Source organism: Leuciscus leuciscus (assembly GCF_965113295.1).
Source record: "Leuciscus leuciscus genome assembly, chromosome: 13".
In the NCBI taxonomy this organism is placed as follows: domain Eukaryota; kingdom Metazoa; phylum Chordata; class Actinopteri; order Cypriniformes; family Leuciscidae; genus Leuciscus; species Leuciscus leuciscus.
In genome coordinates, this window is record NC_138737.1 from 14,862,793 (window position 1) to 14,880,999 (window position 18,207).

The 18,207-nt window shown below is 35.4% G+C and overlaps 1 protein-coding gene across 3 annotated transcripts; it reads left to right on the forward strand.

The window, feature by feature from the left end:
- Window positions 1–1,371: 1,371 nt before the first annotated feature.
- On the forward strand, window positions 1,372–15,893 carry slc38a5a (solute carrier family 38 member 5a). Of its 3 annotated transcripts, XM_082188239.1 has the most exons (18): window positions 1,372–1,538; window positions 2,037–2,104; window positions 4,456–4,611; window positions 7,473–7,607; window positions 8,360–8,438; window positions 8,677–8,792; window positions 10,508–10,581; window positions 10,676–10,768; window positions 10,919–11,000; window positions 11,342–11,424; window positions 11,877–11,935; window positions 12,412–12,516; window positions 12,621–12,700; window positions 12,805–12,905; window positions 13,003–13,118; window positions 13,199–13,343; window positions 13,422–13,525; window positions 13,605–15,893. In XM_082188239.1, exons 4-18 carry the CDS (start codon window positions 7,543–7,545, stop codon window positions 13,704–13,706), a joined length of 1,404 nt encoding a protein of 467 aa, XP_082044365.1. In that variant the 5' UTR covers window positions 1,372–1,538; window positions 2,037–2,104; window positions 4,456–4,611; window positions 7,473–7,542; the 3' UTR covers window positions 13,707–15,893. The 3 variants fall into 3 exon arrangements, with proteins under 3 accessions (XP_082044365.1, XP_082044364.1, XP_082044363.1); XM_082188238.1 differs by lacking the exon at window positions 2,037–2,104; XM_082188237.1 differs by lacking the exons at window positions 2,037–2,104; window positions 4,456–4,611 and having other exon boundaries at window positions 1,373–1,538.
- Window positions 15,894–18,207: the final 2,314 nt, after the last annotated feature.

Below are 18,207 nucleotides of genomic sequence, written 5' to 3' on the forward strand. Positions count from 1 at the left end.
TCACTCGTTTGTCCAAAAGCTATTACAAAATATGGTGATATTGGAATTTTTGTTTTGGAGGACAGAATTCACAAAGATATTCTGGTTTAAGAGGGTTTTGTAAGAAGGACTATGTGTTTGATACCAGTTGAACCCACTGCTGTGACTATAACAACTCTGCTATTCTATTCTAACGCATCACCATCTGAGGGAGCTGTTGTACATATGCCTATGCAAGACACTGCCAAGGATGCCAACCTTTCCTAATTATGCTAACTATACAACACAATTCCAGCTAGCTATATTAAATTAACAGCATAATAATATAAATGAATAACTGGGGTAAACTGAACAGATATTAAATATTTAAATAATCCTGCTTCAATTTTACTCATTTATTTTAATCTTTATTTACAGGCAAAAAGGACCAGTTTAGACTAGCATGAATGTCCATGCTCGTTTGTTGCTGGTCAGACTGGTAGAAATGCTGACAAAAATGCTGGTCAACCAGCATGGTCTATTTGGTGAAGCTGGTTGGCCTCTTGCTGTAGTTAAGAAGCCTGGAGGGGGCATCCAAACCACAACATGCTAGTAACCAGCAGTGCTTGGTGACCTGATCATCATGACAAGTTTTTGCAACACTCACAGAAGAGTGAGGTATATGATGGCTGAACATCAGTATGGCTACAATGACAAATTACGTCACATTTAAATATTAGATCCTAATGTATGAAGTCTGCTATTGGTGTAAATTTGTCAAGAAAGCCGTGGAGGATAATGAGGATTTGAAACTTCTTGCTATTGTTCCATGCCAGATGCAGGACATTTCTTTACCTCTGCTGCCCTACAGCAGGGTTTAAAGTAGTTATTATAATAAAAACCGGCATTATATTTATTTGAGTTGTTATTTTTAACCTTTAATAATACCAGCTGACAGGGCTGAGATTTTCCTTCTTGAGAAATATTAACATGTATCTACTAGTACCTAATATTTTCTCAAATGAAAAAAAGAAAAAAAAGATCGGAATCAAACCACAAGAATTTAATTGAAATAGTAAAATTAGTATCAAGCAATAATAAAAACAGTAGCCTACCAGTCATTGCACCAAATGTTTTGACATTCACAATAGCCTACACTTAAAAAGTTTTTTTTTAACATCCGGATGTCACAGGATGTCCTCAAATGTCTCAATAATGAGGTTTTGTCAGATTTAGCTCACTTCTGGGGACAATGTTGTTCTCAACCATTAGCTATATGTATATGCAAAGGGAAAGAAAGAGATGTGAGATTCAGAACATAGTTTTCTCAGTTGAGAAAAAGGCGGGACAAACTTTAAAGAAGTCCCGCTCTTTTTTGGGGGGGTTTGAAGGAGTGGCTAAACGACTTCCCTTACTAAATGCCACCACATTTTTGTCTAAAGCTCTCTCTCCCTTCCACTCCATCTGTCTGTGTTAGATGATGTACTCAAGGACCATCTGGGAGTATCAAACCATCATTTTTCTCCATTAGAAGATCTATTTGTTGTCTACATTGAAGACAATTGTCAAGTGTCAAAAAGGTAAGGAGACTATAATATCTCTCAAATATTCTTTCAACAGTATATTCGTCCAAAATAATAGTTGACAAACAGTTTCTTTACATAGAGTCACTAGTTAATAATTAATCTGTTTCTTGATTAATTGTTAGCACCATTCATAAGAGCTCCTCAGCTACATTAGAAGGAAGTAGGGAGACGTACGCCATGTGGCACATGGCAGCTAGAGCCGAAAGCAGCAATAATTCATGACAGAAGCAGTTCAGAGCAATCACACAATTGTCTGTAGGTTCACATGGATCTTTACACTGTTTCTTCTTTTAATCATAGGAGAATCATATTAAATATGTATTTCACACAACCTTGCCATTGTAGATATTACAATGTGTATATAGACTCTTTCTAGACTTTAAAATATTTGAATATTCCCAAGTTATAATGGCACGTACAGTTGATATAGATTATGAATTGGGATATTCATCACTAAGCATGTTCTACTTCATACTCAAACCCAAACTACAGATCACTTGAGTTACGTGCGTTGTGGAGAGGATGTGGAGTAAACTGAGGTTGAAGATAAATGGAATTAGGTTGAGTATTATGCAATGCACCACTTTACTGGTTTAAAATGCATACCTGTAGCATTTTAGTTCCACTTTGTCATAAAGGGGTTTAACGTCAACAAGGCGTAATGGTGGCTGTGACCAGTTATATCAGTGAATGTTGGCCAAAGCTTTCCAGGAGAGCCTGTTCTTGTTAGATATCAGTGTGTATCTTGAGTTGGATCTCAGATAGTGTTCAACTGAATTTTTTAGAATATGACGTCAGGTTGATAAAATACAATAGATGACGTTTCCTCTCACATAAAAAGTACAGACTATTAGATGTTATAATGTAGTGTTTTGACTCTTTATTTCACCCACAAGGCACTGCAACAGTAGCATTCTGTAAGTGAGGGCCACATGTACTGAATATGACTGAGTCATATAAGCTAGTTCCTGTCTGACAATATAATCTTTGTGTGCGAACATCCTGTTTGATGACGATAATCACACAACATTTTTTAATATAAATCTCTTTATTACCTAAAAGTAAACAATTGTGACCAAGTGGCCACATGTCTGCAAACACTGGCATACTGTCATGATTTGGCTATGTGTGTGTGAGTGAGAGAAATACTGTCTTTCATACACTGCCTTTTTCTTTAATATTTCTTTAAAAATGTATACTTTTGCAGTCCTTAAATTGAAAGAACATGAAGTCCAATGAAGCATGACTGAACATTAAATACATCTGCTACTTTCATGATTGGCATACCAATCACTGTGATTATGTATATTTTCACCTATTGTATGCTAATGCTGTTAAGTTCAAATATTATGTTGAAATTTCAACAGTAAATACTTTAAATACTCCTGCCAAACCAAACACAATCTCATGGCAATTCATAACTATTTTATGTTTTGGCTTTTGACTGTGATGTTTTGACTATACTGTATATATATATATATATATATATATATATATATATATATATATATATATATATATATATATATATATATATATATATATATATCATCTGACATGGTTCATAATTTTCATCAGTCAGTCAAATATTTTGCCCAAGAACTTTATGGCAGATAGATTGGGCCTGGTTGGGCCAGTGAAAACATCACAATTTTCAAGTACAGAAATTGAATAAAGTAATCAAATGTAAAAGAAAACTGCATAGTCTTCACTGTATACATTAAATATAGATTGATTCCTTATAAAAGTTACAAAAGTTATTCAGTCAAAGGCAATGGGTGAATTTCTCTTTATCTTTTGTTATTAGATTAACATTAAAGACAGCAGCAGGAATATTAGGTTGAGCTGAACGTATCCAATATACTGTTACACGCGCGCTTTCTTTCTCAACTGTTTATATTCACTGAACACATAACTGACTATGTTTCACAAGGATACTCGCCGATACGGGCATTTTGACAATTTTGTGTGAATTGCTCGATTCAAGCACAAGAAGACAAGAAAGAGAACTCAATTTATTAGGCTTGTGCTCTGTCTGAAGGGCAGCTTTCTGGGCGCGCACTTCGAATGATTGCGCACAGAAAACTTAAAATCTCTTAAATGTAAAATAAACAAATACAAAATGAAAGTAAAGACAGCAGCCCTTCACGGACGACTGCTGTCACATATAACAAAACACAACATAAATCCAGGCCTGTTCCTCTCTCGATCTTCACTGTCGTCGCTCCTCCTTTAATGCTTCCGCTCCTCTGTGAGAGATACGAGACAGGTGCGTCGCGCAGGTGTCGCTCATTATCAGTCACGCCACCGGCCTCGCGCCGTTCTCTCATGGCCCTCGGCCTCGTCCTGCTCGCCATGGTTACCTTAAAAAAGCCCTGATCTCCTAATCTCATTACTTATGACACACACACACACACACACATTTTATAGGGACTTGCCATTGACATAATGATTTTTATACTGTGCAAACTGTATTCTATATCCCCTAACTCTACCCATAAACACAAACCTTGTAGAAAACATTAAGTTTAACATTTTCAACAACAAAAAAAAGACAAAAAAGGGACACGATTTATTATGATTTATAAGCTGTTTTCGTCATGGAGACCAAAAATGTCCCTACAGGGTAAAAAAAAAAAAATCACATATGGTCCCCACAATGTAGGGTTTACCAGGACCCACACACAAACACACAATCCCCTGATACCTTTTCCCACCCCATACTCAACTTTACACACCCCAGCCATATGAAACAATCAAACTTACATCATATGTACAAAACTCAGCAGATTCACTACTTTTAACCTGTACAAGAGTGTTAATATATGGGACACATGCCAGAGCGTCCTTAAACATAGACATCCTTCATCCCTTCACGGAGGAGTTAATCTCCTGCTCCTCCCCCACACAGGTGAGCTCTACAAATGTACACACACAAGTTGGACAGCTTCACTAAGGCAACACAGGAAACAAATGAATGAATGAAGACTCTCTGACCTCAGTACACTACGTAGCTACACTTTTAGAGACTTTTGAATTTTGCAAGGTTTCTCTTCTTCTTAAAGTGGTGAGTACTTCCTCAACAGCCTATTTCTTTTAGAATAAAAGCATGTGTTTATACAAGGGTGTGTTGGGAGGTTGGTTCTGTTTCAATACAGATAAAGTCTTGCATCAGACAAGAGTCATGTGGTCAAGACTTGCCTCACAGGCTAACTTCCCTTGCTTTACAGTTTCTGTGTTTATTCATTTCATGCTTTATTTCCCACCAATTGTTTGTTTTGGCAGTAATTAGATGGTTTGCCAAGAGTAACTATTGCATTAACCTCTTTTCCATAGACATATTTTTCATTATAACCAAACAGCTACAGACATTCGGCGATGGAACGCTGTTAAAGGACACTTCACTTGAACTGTGTCTCTTGTAGTCTCGCTCTTACTTTAAACAAGCACATAATGTATTGTACAGAGTGATGGTGGTCTTAAATGTATTGTGTTTTGAATGGGCAATTGATTTGCGGTTCAAATAAAGTGGTATTTTATATTCACATATTCTGGACAGTTTGACCACAATACTGCTGCTGACCAGCTGTGCTTGCCACACTTTTGGCATGGAAGGACTGAAACTATTCAGGGAATTCTGTATCAAAACCTAATAAAGCACTGAGTGGACAGACATTTTGCCTATTAAGGAAACTGCAAGTATCCTTTCATTCCACATAAATGACAGATTAAGACTTAAGTATTTCCTGACCTACAAGCACAGACACATTTTTCAGATTGTTTCCTTGAGAGTGCAAGCTTACGAAGGGTTGCATCAGCCATGCTTAAACTGAGTTTACACTTAAAAGATGCCTTTTTATACACACATATATTTATAATCATAACATATGCTGCACTGCCCTTTCTGTGGTGTCCATCATCATTTCAAACCAGACACAGAGAGAAAGTTTCACTAGCTTCATCTTTATCCTTGTGGAAAAAGAAGTCTGCACCTTAGTGTACTTCAAATCGTAAAAGTATATATATATTTAATAATATTAATGTAAAATAAAGGCCACTTAAGTGTACTTAGAGATGTTTCTTAACAGTTTAATATTAGGGCCCGTAAGCAAGTCATTTGTAGGTTGAATTTCATAGTGGCTCTGCGACACTATGAAAACATTGCTCTGTTAATTTGAGACAAACCGATCTGTAGAACCTGGAGGAAGCTATCTGTTAGCAAAGGACCATTTCGACCTTTGGCGTTTCGTGTAGTCGTGTATTTCGTGTATTCGGGGTATTCAGCTGACCAATGGCAACCGGGGGAGTGTATAGGAACCCTGAAAACAGTCATTAGCTGAATTTGCAATAGCGTAATACAGTACTTTGCCTGCCATGTATTTATATTTATACACGGTTGACCTTTAATAAAACACTTTGGGAAGATCTGAACATATATTTAGTTTTCAGGTTGAGAAGCCTGAACTTGCATGTAATTACACCTACCACAAATTCAAATTACAGTGTATTTTTACTTTGTTTATTTACTTTGATACCAATCTTTCATTTGAAAGCCATGTTTCTAGTATCTGTAAAACCACATTCTTCTATCTTAAAGGGATACTCCACTTTAAAATGAAAATTCTGTCATCATATACTCACCCTCATGTTGTTTCAAACCTGTATGAATTTCTTTCTTCTGCTGAACAGAAAGGAAGATATTTAGAAGAATGTCAGTAACCAGACAGTTTCTGGTACCATTGATTTCCATAGTAGGAAAAAAAAAATACTATGGAAGTCAATGGTACCAGAAACTGTCTGGTTACTGACATTCTTCTAAATATCTTCCTTTCTGTTCAGCAGAAGAAAGAAATTCATACAGGTTTGAAACAACATGAGGGTGAGTATATGATGACAGAATTTTCATTTTAAAGCGGAGTATCCCTTTAAAAATATATCTAAATTACGACAAATGCTCTCAATGACAAATGCGGAAAAGTTAGTTAATGCATTCATGACCTCAAGGCTAGATTATTGTAATGCTCTACTGGCTGGTTGCCTTGCACGTTTGTTAATAACAAACTCCATCTGGTTCAAAACACAGCAGCTGGGTTCTTAAAGACTAAACAAGTAATACGCATGTGCATGCTGTCACCGTTTTCGCAGATTTGAGTTTTTGAAGTTTACACGGTTATGATCATGGTTTTTCAAAACCAATGGGCACTTTCAAAACCCATTTACAAAAACGTGCACTTTTGAAACCACTTCAAGGTTTGCGTTCTCACCAAAACGCTGTTGTCATGTAAATGAACGGCCAGATCGCATTAAAAGTTTTCTGTTTTCAGTTGAAAACGGTGTCGTGTAAGTTAATAACTAATGATTTTTACAACGGAAATGAATCAATTAAAAACTTAAGCTAGACAATTACTTTCTTCTACAGCTGCTGTACAGCCAAAACAATCTTTGTTGCATTAATTTCCTATTATCACTGTAAAGTTGCTTTGAAACAATCTGTATTGTAAAAAAGCGCTATATAAATGAAGGTGACTTGACTTTATAATAATTAAGCTTTAAACATGATTAAAAACACAGAGCTGCAGAATAGCTACTGCTCACAACTAACTTATCAGTCTGAATTAATGATGAAGGGGGAAAATATGCAGATAGTACACAGCTGTTTTATATCAAGACTAATCTTTCCAGTAGGTTTCTTTCAGCCAGTAATGCTCTGAGGAATGTTTTTACCATTACTTTTCCCCTGCCTCATCTTCCACCTTGTGTATTTATGTGAAGATTATGCTCCTGTTGCACATTCAATCACTGCTTTATTTTCCAGCTTTTGGACACTTCACACTGCACTTTGTTTTCAGTAACGCATTCAAGTTTTACAATCATTTCAGTTCTCAATAAAATGATCACTGACCCCAGAACCCTTTTTCTGTGTTTCAGATTGTGTTTACAGAGCTTGACCTTGTACAGACAGTGTTCTTTGGAGAATTGTTAAGTGTAGAAGCCTAAAATGGAGGTACAGAAAATGTCAAACGGTCACCATGATCTCAGCCCTGATAAAAGTCCAGAGAGCGGGTACGTTTCTACACCAACACATTCATGAGGAACTATCTCAGAAACTTCTCTACCAAATCATATTATGAAGATCATGCTTTAAAAAGTCAACTCATATCTTTTTTACCCTATAAACTATGCAGCTTATAAAGCTTTGTTTGAAAGTATCTATGTATATTAAACTTGTGAATTGTTTAAGCAGCAGTCTCAAACTTTTAATAGTCTTCAAAAGAAGCATTAAAAAGATTAATAACAACTAAAAAACAAGATATTTCTTATTTTACATATTATTATTATTTTATATATTATATAAACATTTGTTAAAGGGGTTGAATTAAAATAAGAAATATCTTATTTATATATATTATCTCTGTCCCTGAATTTATATTTTTAATTAATAATTAATATTTTCAGCTTTCATTTGAATTTGTGAATTTTTTGGTATTTTCATGTGCGTTTTAAAAATATTTCTTAAATAGTTTTAACTTATTTTCATTTGTTTTATTTCTGTTTTAGTTGTATATCTTAAACGTATTTAAGTTTTTCCAGCTTTATTTCAGTTAACAAAACTATTTAATAGTTTTTGTTTTTGTTAACAGCTCTGAATATTAAGAGTCCTCACCTGCTAAAATTTCAAAACGAAATTCAGTAGCTGTGTCATTTCCTGTATTTTCTCAAAACATTTCCTGTATAAGAGAGATGAAACAGTCTATTGAAATGTATCATTGTAACTTTGCATAAAAAACAATATTCCCTCTGCTTGTATTACACAGATTTGATGCCCTTGAAAACATAACAGAAAGCGAAACGTTCCTCCACGATAAAAGCAATGGAACAACTCATTTTACAGATGTGAGTATGAAAATTCCAAAATGTACTTCACAGAAACATACAAGTAGGGGTGAAACTGATTAGAAGATTTATTGAAACAAACACAGATGCTTACAGACAAGTAGGAATAATTTCTAACTTCTTCATCCTTAAATTTGTTTGTGGAGTTACACAGAAAAATCAAACTACTATTCAGGCTAAAGAACCCTATTCAGTTAAATAGGTTCATGACTAATTCATCATTCATCTTTTATTCCAGTTTGAGGGAAAGACTTCTTTCGGGATGTCTATTTTCAACCTCAGCAACGCCATTATGGGCAGTGGAATTCTGGGACTGGCTTATGCCATGGCCAACACTGGAATCATCCTTTTTGTGTAAGTCAAACTACACTTGCAATTATGCATGCATTTGGGTTGATTTGAGCTATAATGTATAATCAAAATAAAGGTTATTGAAGGTGTGATATGGAAAAAATGAATTCTACTGTTTCTTTTATGTCAAATGTACTGTGAGTAAATCCCATTTGAGTTGAAGAGCCTTCTAGTCTTTCTGGTCCAAAGTTACAAATGTAAACAGAACATTTCAGGTCTAGAGAGGTGGAATAATGCCTCTCTTTGGCATTTGGCTGCATTTTATTTTTAGCACCGTAAAGCGCACCTTCTTGTAGAGGACTTCTGTTAGTATGCTGGAATGTGTGTGTTGCATATGCGTGTCTGAGTTCGGCGTAACTGAGCATTAAGGCTTATTTGTGTCCATCTACATTTAACTGTAGGCAAATGCTTCCATTCTCCATTGTGCCTCTGTCACGTACACATGTGCCAGCCGCATCCAGCCTTACAAATACTCAGTCAATACAAAGTCAAATATTTGCATGTTTTTTTATTCCCTGAGGTATTGTGTACCAAAAGGGAAGAGTTTCTGCTAAATACAGTTCCTTCATTCTTTCATTTTCATTGCTTCCCTACCACTATACCACATTCTTTACTGATCAAGTGCTTGGATAAATCAAGTTGGCCTACACTCAGTTCTGAAAGCACACAGGCTATGAAAACTACAAAACCAGCAAAAATAAAACAATATTTATTGATAGGACATATACAATTGCTAATCCTTGAATGATCGGGTTTTATTTGTGTAGGGAGCTTTAACGTCACCATGTCTGTGATGTGACACGCACATGTACTGCCCTCACAGATCAGAAGGGTTATAAATAGCCTGCTGTAATCAAGTCAAAGCCTGTCTGTCTGTCTGTCTGTCTATCTGTCTGTCTGTACAGCTCAAATAGGCTTTTAAAGCAGCTTGTTGTACAAAAAACTAGTTGCTTCGCTAGTTGTAATCTCAACAGCTAAAAGGAAAACACTCCTGCTAATCATATAACATTCAGCAATACGCAATTACAGATAGGCTTATGTCTAAAAGACACTAGGGGGAAAAGCGTTTTTGTTTATGTTGCATACCTTTATCGCAGAGACTGTGACAGTGTTTTTGTGGGTTGTAAGCTACTACGAAAACACGCCTGATCTTGTCTAATGCGTCATTAAGGAGATTAGAGGTTAGATGATTCAACGACTGGTGGCGTTAATAATATCTCTAATGAAACTGGACTATGCGCCACCTAATCGTGATTAAATTAGCACCTCTGAAAGTCAAATGACAGATTGATGAGTCTGATAATCTGTAAAATCAAAAGGGCAAGATTTGATAAGGTAATAAAATAATATTTTGGGGATAAGATTTCTCTGAATACCCATCTATGCAGGATATTAAAGGGATAGTTGACCCAAAAATCACCCTCATTTTGCTCCAAAGCTGACTTTCTTCTGTGGGACAAAAGTTTAAATATTATTATTTATTTTTTGTCTATACAATGAAAATCATTGGGGTTTAATGTTGTTTTGGACCCCAGTGACATTCTTCTTTTCTGCTCCACGTAAAACAGAAAGTCGTAGATTTGAAATGACATGAGTGTCAGTAAATGATGACATTTATTTTTTGGGTGAACTACAGTTTACCTTTAAGTTTACAGTAAGAAGTTACTTTTTTTTCTGTTGTTGTTTATAGTTTCATCATTTGAGTTACTTGTTTTCAGAATCCTGTTGATAACCATCGCTCTTCTCTCTGCCTACTCCATCCACCTGCTTCTGAAGAGTGCTGAAGTGGTTGGTGAGAAACATCTTCTCTCTAATGTCTTCAAAGGCAATCCTGATAGCATGAAAAAAGCATCTCACCTTTCCATTACGTTTGTTTGTGTGTTTAGGGATCCGTGCATATGAACAGCTCGGGAACCGTGCATTTGGTACACCTGGGAAAATCTTAGCAGGATGCATTATAACATTGCACAACATTGGAGGTAAAATTAGATGCATTATTACTTTCAGTAGTTATACTCATGAAGTCAAAATACATCACAGCTGATAAATCAAAATCAGTGATAACCACATAAAGCAATATGAGTGCTGATCACAACAACTCTAATTGTGTTCTTTCTATGATCCAACAGCAATGTCCTCTTACCTGTTCATTGTGAAGATAGAGTTACCTCATATTATTCAGGGTCTTATGAAACTGCCAGATAACTATGAGTGAGTACCAGAACATAGTACTGATGCTGATGTGCCCGATACAGTGGGGTCCAAATGTGAGACCATGCTAAAAATCTAAAACAAAACATGTAAAAACAAGGGTTCTGAAAAAGACAAACCAAAGAAATGTTTTGCACTATATATTGTGTACTTTTTCTAAGTCACTAATCAAATAAGCAAATTTGTGGCTTTTGAACCTCACTGAATTTCCCTTTTTATTATTTGTTACATTTTTAATTCTCTGTGTACATGGTTAAAACACTCTGACTGCTTTTTATAGTCATATGATCACTCCTATTAGCATGACATTTTGTGTAAAACACCTTTTTTCTCTCTGTCAGTGCATGGTACGTTAATGGGAAGTATCTCATCATTATCGTTAGTGTCGGAATCATTCTTCCCCTGGCATTAATGAAACGACTCGGTACGTTCCTGCCACCTTTCCCTTCATTCATTCATTTTCAGTTTTCTCCCTCTGTCATTCTATTTTATTTCATTTCATAATAACCATAATCTTAATCAAACATTTACACACCTGCACTAAAGATCTATGTTGAGTGTCTTAAATGAGTTTAGACGGTTTAAATTCAAAGTGATTTAAGGCAGTCACATTGTTTGGTGAAATTTCACGTAAGGGCGAAAAGATCCCCAGGCACATCATTTTGCTAATTTTAAGGTTGTCACGTGAAATAGCCACGCTGACCAACAGAAAGCTGCTTGGTTCAAAAGTGACTAAATTTTGCTAATGTGACCGCACCATTATTAAAGATAAAACATTTTATCAGTACACACCTTGGAACCCAATCGAACCCATAGCCTGAAAAATTGGTATGAAAATGTGCATGGATTTATCATGTATTTATGCTTTTATTTTAGGTTATCTAGGCTACACCAGTGGCTTATCTCTCAGCTGCATGGTCTTCTTTCTCATATCTGTAAGTCAACTCTCCTTCTACCTACATATAAAGACACCAGCAGGGTTGCCAGGTCTGCGAAACAGAACTAGCCCACTGGCTGATTAAAAACAGTCCAAAACTATCCCAGTGACCCTATACCAATTATCAAAACTCAAAATTTGCCACTCCCATACCTAAAATACATTTTTACATTCATTGTTGTGCATTATACACAATGTCAACTTTAAAATCACCATAGAGTAGTATATCACTATACAGACCCTCCCTCACAAAACTCAAATAGCTCATTTCAAATCAAGCACTTCAGGCAGTACAACTTATGCAATATCAAACCTTTCACCCACTGAAAAAAAGAAGAAGAAAGAAAACACTGCAGCATTTTAAAAGTAGCCCAATTCCATGGGAAAACCATAGATTGGGACATCCAGGACACTAGTATACATTAATCATGTCATTGTGACAGATGAATGCATCTCTCCATTGTGTCTTATTAGGTCATCTACAAGAAGTTTGACACAGATTGTCTTGCAGAACCCAGCAAAAATGAAAGCATGAGCACTGACATTTGTGAAGCTAAATTTATAACTGTCAACCCAGAGGTGAGAGATCTACTTTAAATCTTATTATCAGGTGTCCTTTTGGCTTTACTTCAAACCCAATGAATTAATCTGTTAATTTCATGTTTTTTTGTTTTAAATCACAGACTGCTTTTACCATTCCCATTATGGCGTTTGCTTTTGTGTGTCACCCTGAAGTGTTGCCCATTTACACAGAACTCAAAAAGTAAGGCTGTAATTGCAGTTTTGTTGATTCACATTGGCATTTCACATTCATTCACATTTTAAATGTATTAATACATTTGCATCTTTGTCTCCTTGTTATTTCAGTCCAAGCAAGAAACGCATGCAAAACATTTCTAATATCTCTATTTTGGCCATGTTTGTCATGTACCTGTTGACTGCCATCTTTGGCTACCTCACCTTCTATGGTAATAAGAACAACAAAATACCATATATCATCAAAGTACCAACATTTGTGATATTTAAAAATGTTTTAACAGTCAGTTTGTATCTACATATGTTTAGCAAAAGCACAGTCAGAGCTTCTGGAGATGTACAGTAAGACAGACACCCTGATGCTGTGTGTTCGACTGGCTGTGCTGGTGGCAGTGACACTGACCGTTCCCGTGGTCCTTTTCCCGGTATGTTAATTTTCCTAGCTCATTAGTTATTGCTTGCATATAATTCCTCTTTACAAATTTGCTGCATTGTCTTTCTCTAGATCCGCCGTGCCGTCTTGCAGCTTCTGTTCCCTGAAAAGGCCTTCAGCTGGGTGCGTCACATCGCCATCGCCGTGTGCCTCCTCTTTGTCGTCAATCTTCTCGTTATCTTCGTGCCCAACATTCGCGATATCTTCGGCTTTATTGGTGAGTCAGATTTGCAGCGTAGAGGATTTTAATGGTCACATTAATATGCAAAATTCAACTGATTCATTTTTCTTTTAGGTGCCACATCTGCTCCCAGCCTCATTTTCATATTGCCAGGAATATTCTACATTTGCATCGTCCCCAAAGAGGAGGAGCCATTGAAATCTCGGCCAAAGATCCAGGTAAAAATCAGACAGAAAGTTACTTCACTCTCACAGATCCATGGCTTCTTTTTTTCTCACTTCCATTTATGTTTTCCAGGCGATGGTGTTTGTGACACTGGGTTTCATCTTCATGATTATGAGTATTACGTTCATCATAATACAGTGGGTCACTGGAAAGAAGTCGATGGCTCAACACTGACAGAGCTGAGAGAGCACAACTGAATCCTTAAGACCAAATACAGAACACACCTGCAACTAGTGATCCAGGTTCAGTTTCATTTAGCATGATAAATATCTTATCAGATAACTCCTTAATTTATATAAGTCCAAAATTAAAAGGTTTTCAAGGAGGCCAGTTACCAAAAAACTGGTTACAGATATTCTTGACATGTTATAGCCATGATGCTTTAATAACATTTTTATTGAAAGACATTTTTATATGCAAAGATATTGCTGTTATGACTGGCAAATGGAACTTCCTAAATTACATGGATGGAAAAACTGTGAAACTATGATGAGAATTCACTCATCTTTATTGCCAAAAGTGTAAACATGCAGTTTGAAGTCTACCTCCTACTAAACAGAGCAATTTTACAGTGACAGAGACAGTTTGTGTTTTTTTATTTTGATCAGTGCATATTTTGGGATCCAAAAGTCTTTCGTTAGTGAAAATGCTTTGTTCCGTTCATTACAACTTATATTATTAGCATAACGTTTTAAGTGAAACATTTGTGCAAAATCGTATGATCCTAAATCTATCTTAAAGGTCCACCATGTAACTTTTATCCCTCTAGTGGTTAAAAAACAAAACAGAACATTGTTTTGGCTGTGCTTCGGCTCTGCGTGACTGTGGATGAATATGCTATCCCACTGCTCATAAAACATTCACTAGCTTACTATGCTTAAGAGACAACCAGTTTAGATGGAAAGGATCTCAAGCTGACTGAAGAAGTTGCTGTAGCTATACCTATTAGTAGACACGATTCTTCCTTGAAGATAAATTTCAGCACAGCGCTACAACAACCATAATAAAATGACCCTTCACAATAGATAATGCTTTACAATGAACTCCAGTAAACTACGTAATAGTTTATCTGTTCAATAAAATACCTTACTCACCAGTTGAGCAATAAAAACGCCATATCTGAGTTTTATAACATTCCAAATACGAAATAGCAACCGTTCTCTCCAAGACAATGATGATTCCCATTTTATTAAGATCCCTGTTGAGTTCTCTTTTTGCCAGTAGACTCCTTTATTCGGCGGGGGTGACAGGGTAATCAGTCTTACCCTGATTCATATCATAGTGAATCAGGGTAAGACAAAAGAAGAATGATTGAAGGTGTATTGACTCATTATTTAAACTTTCATTCTGAACAAAAGTTACAGTGTACCTGTAATGTTATCTTTTTTCTTTTATTAATTTTTTTATTTTCATATTTGATTTTGAATCCCTGATATTCAATTTGGTCTCAGACCTTTGGAACCCACTGTATGTGAATCTCATTTAACTTTATTTGTGATGAATGATATATAAATATATAAAAATACAGTTTATAACTTTATTTAAATAGGAAAAGTGTCCAGTTTTGTGATGAATTTCAACATTATCTTTAAGGATAATGCTTGAATGTTAGATGAAGATCCTTAAGTAAATGTATTGTATGTATTTGTACATGTCTTGTTACACCCATCAAACAAATGAAATCTACAGTCCGAGATGTCTTACAGTACATCCACAGTGTTAGTGCGGTTCTTGGCGCTGTCAAATGACAACATTTCATTACTCTGTTTTAGAGAGGTGAAGGAATACTAATTATCTTGTAGTGTTCAAGAAACACAAAACACTGTTTTGGCGTTTTCCATGTTGTATGTCATTCTGTTTGTTGTATAATTGAAAATACTTTTTGAACATCTTGAAAATGAGCATACTTGATTTTTTTGTGGTTTACATGGTGACATGTTGTGTTTCAGTGACGCAAGTTCCACTCCAGAAATGGACCGAACAGTAATAAATGCTGTAAATCACTTCATTTAACACAGATTGATGGGGGTGTAGAACAGCATTGATTATCCATAAGCTTATGAAAATGCCTCTGTCACTCCCAATCAGTATCTGTAAGTTTATATGGACCACAACTAAAATTGTTTCCTGTTGGACATCACAACTATCATTAATGTCAATGTGTGCGTGTTTTGTATAGTCTTTTATGTACATATTGTGTGTGATATATTGAAATGGAAGAAACTTTATATCTGTTGTACATCTGTGTACATATTCTATGTACATATTCTAGTATTTTTTTCTGCTCAGATTGGACTTGAGTGCTGAGATAAAATGAAACATGTTATACGCAATGAATAAAAAATTTGTGGGAAGCTAATACATTTTTTTTATTTAAATTTAATTACATTTAGTTATTCACATTTCCCCAGGATTGTTTTTTAAGTGCCTGACGACTTATGAAATGGAAACAATTCAGCATTCCACAGTTAATGTTCAGAAATACATGTATTTATTGTTGAACACATTGCGCTATCTTGAATAATAAAGTCAAAAGATTGCTAAATGTGTAAAAGATTACTGGTTTTATTATATAAAACTATACACTAAACAATTCAACAGATACAGTATATGTTTCTGTATTTAGGCAACATCACCTGAAGGCCAGGTTTTCCTAATATCAGCCATCATTAGAACAGAAAACATTTTACTCATGGGGAAAATTAACAGCTTGGTCAAGAATTCATAAAGATCCTCTTGATTCTACGTTAAACTATCCCTTATGAAAATATACTATAGTTCTTGTATTTGTTTAAAGGGATAGTTCACCCAAAAATGTAAATTCTGTAATTTTTTTCTCACCCTCAGGTTGTTCCAAACCTGTAACAAAAGAATGTGGGAAACTGAACAGTTCTGGGGCACCATTAACTTCCATAGTATTTGTTTCCTACTATGGAAGTCAATGGTGCCCCAAAGCGCCCTGTGTGAAACGCTCGATGGTGTTTTTAGCCCCCAATGGCTCCTTCCAGGCAGCTAACCCTAACCTCAACCTTAAACCTACCCATCCCCTCGCTGCCTGGAAGGCGCCGTTGGAGGCTAAAAACACCAAACACCGTGTGAAACCCTTAACCCTTACACTGTGTGAAATCCTGTAACACCTTTGTGTTCCCGGTCAAAAATGACCTTGCTTGTAAATCGCTTGTTATGCTATATTATCTCCAAATATTGTATTCAATTATTTTGTCAACTTGTTTTCTTTCAATTTGATATTGTATTTATTTGTTGAACTGATTGATCGTATAGGCCTCATAGATCTGCATGTATGCACCTCAGTTTTTGAGTGAAAAAAAAAAACATTATTTGTGGATCAATTTGTCAATATTCAACAAAATATATTTTAAAATAAAATTTGCACTGTCTATGACACTACTGTGTTTTAATGTTTTCAACCAGGAAGTTTGTTTTGGAATGCTTTTATTTTGTATAAAATGGCACCAAGACACATTTGTGGTGTTCCCGGTCAAAAAAAAAAAAAGAAAGAAAAAAAAACCCTACAAATAAATTGCTTATAAATCTCTCGTTATGCTATATTATCACCAAATATTGGATTCAATCTTTTTGTCAACTTGCTTTCTTTCAATTAGGACAGGTTTTGTGTGTGTGTGTGTGTGTGTGTGTGTGTGTGTGTGTGTGTGTGTGTGTGTGTGTGTGTGTGTGTGTGTGTGCTCTTGTTTATGTGATTTGTGAGGACACAAATTTGTGTAATGACATAGGTATTACACTGGTATTACAACTTGAACGTGATTTATGAGGACATTTCCTGAGTCCTCATATTTCAAATGACTTTAAAAACATACTAAGCAGTGTTTTATTAAAAATGTAAAAATGCAGAATGTTTCCTGTGATGGGTAGGGTTAGGGATAGGAGCAGTGTAAGCGGATAGAATATACAGTTTGTACAGTATACAAACCATTAAGTCTATGGAGAATCCCCATGTGTGTGTGTGTGTGTGTGTGTGTGTGTGTGTGTGTGTGCGTGCTTATTTATATGATTTAAGAGGACACCAATTTTTGTAATGACATGCTTATTACACTGGTATTATAACGTGATTAAAGTCCTCATAATTAAAATGACCTAAAAAAAAACATACTAGACAATGTTATATTAAAAATGTAAAAAAGCAGAAAGTTTTCTGTTATGGGTAGGTTTAGGGGTTAGTGTAGGGGGATAGAATATTGTAAAAACCAGTACGCCTATGGAATGTGTGGTGTGTGTGTGTGTGTGTGTGTGTGTGTGTGTGTGTGTGTGTGTGTGTGTGTGTGTATCTCTAGTTTATAATAATAATAATAATGTTTGCTATTTAAAGTGTTTCTAGTTAAAAAATAAATAAATAAATAAATAAAAAATAAAGCAAAAGCAAAGGGTTATATTTACTAAAGGAGAAATTTAGCATTTACTAAACAAACAAATACATTTTAGCTAAATTACAAAAAACAATTACACCCCAGAATGCAAAATGTCTTGATATTTCTCAAATATTGCCTCAACTAATTATTTTTAATGATTGCAAAACAAAAAGCTGAACAGTTTGGTTGTGTGAGGAACTTTGGTCAAAAGTCAAGTAAAGTCAAAAAATCTCTCCCATCTCATTGCCATAATGTTAAGCTTTCATTTCACTTTTTGTTTTATTTCATTT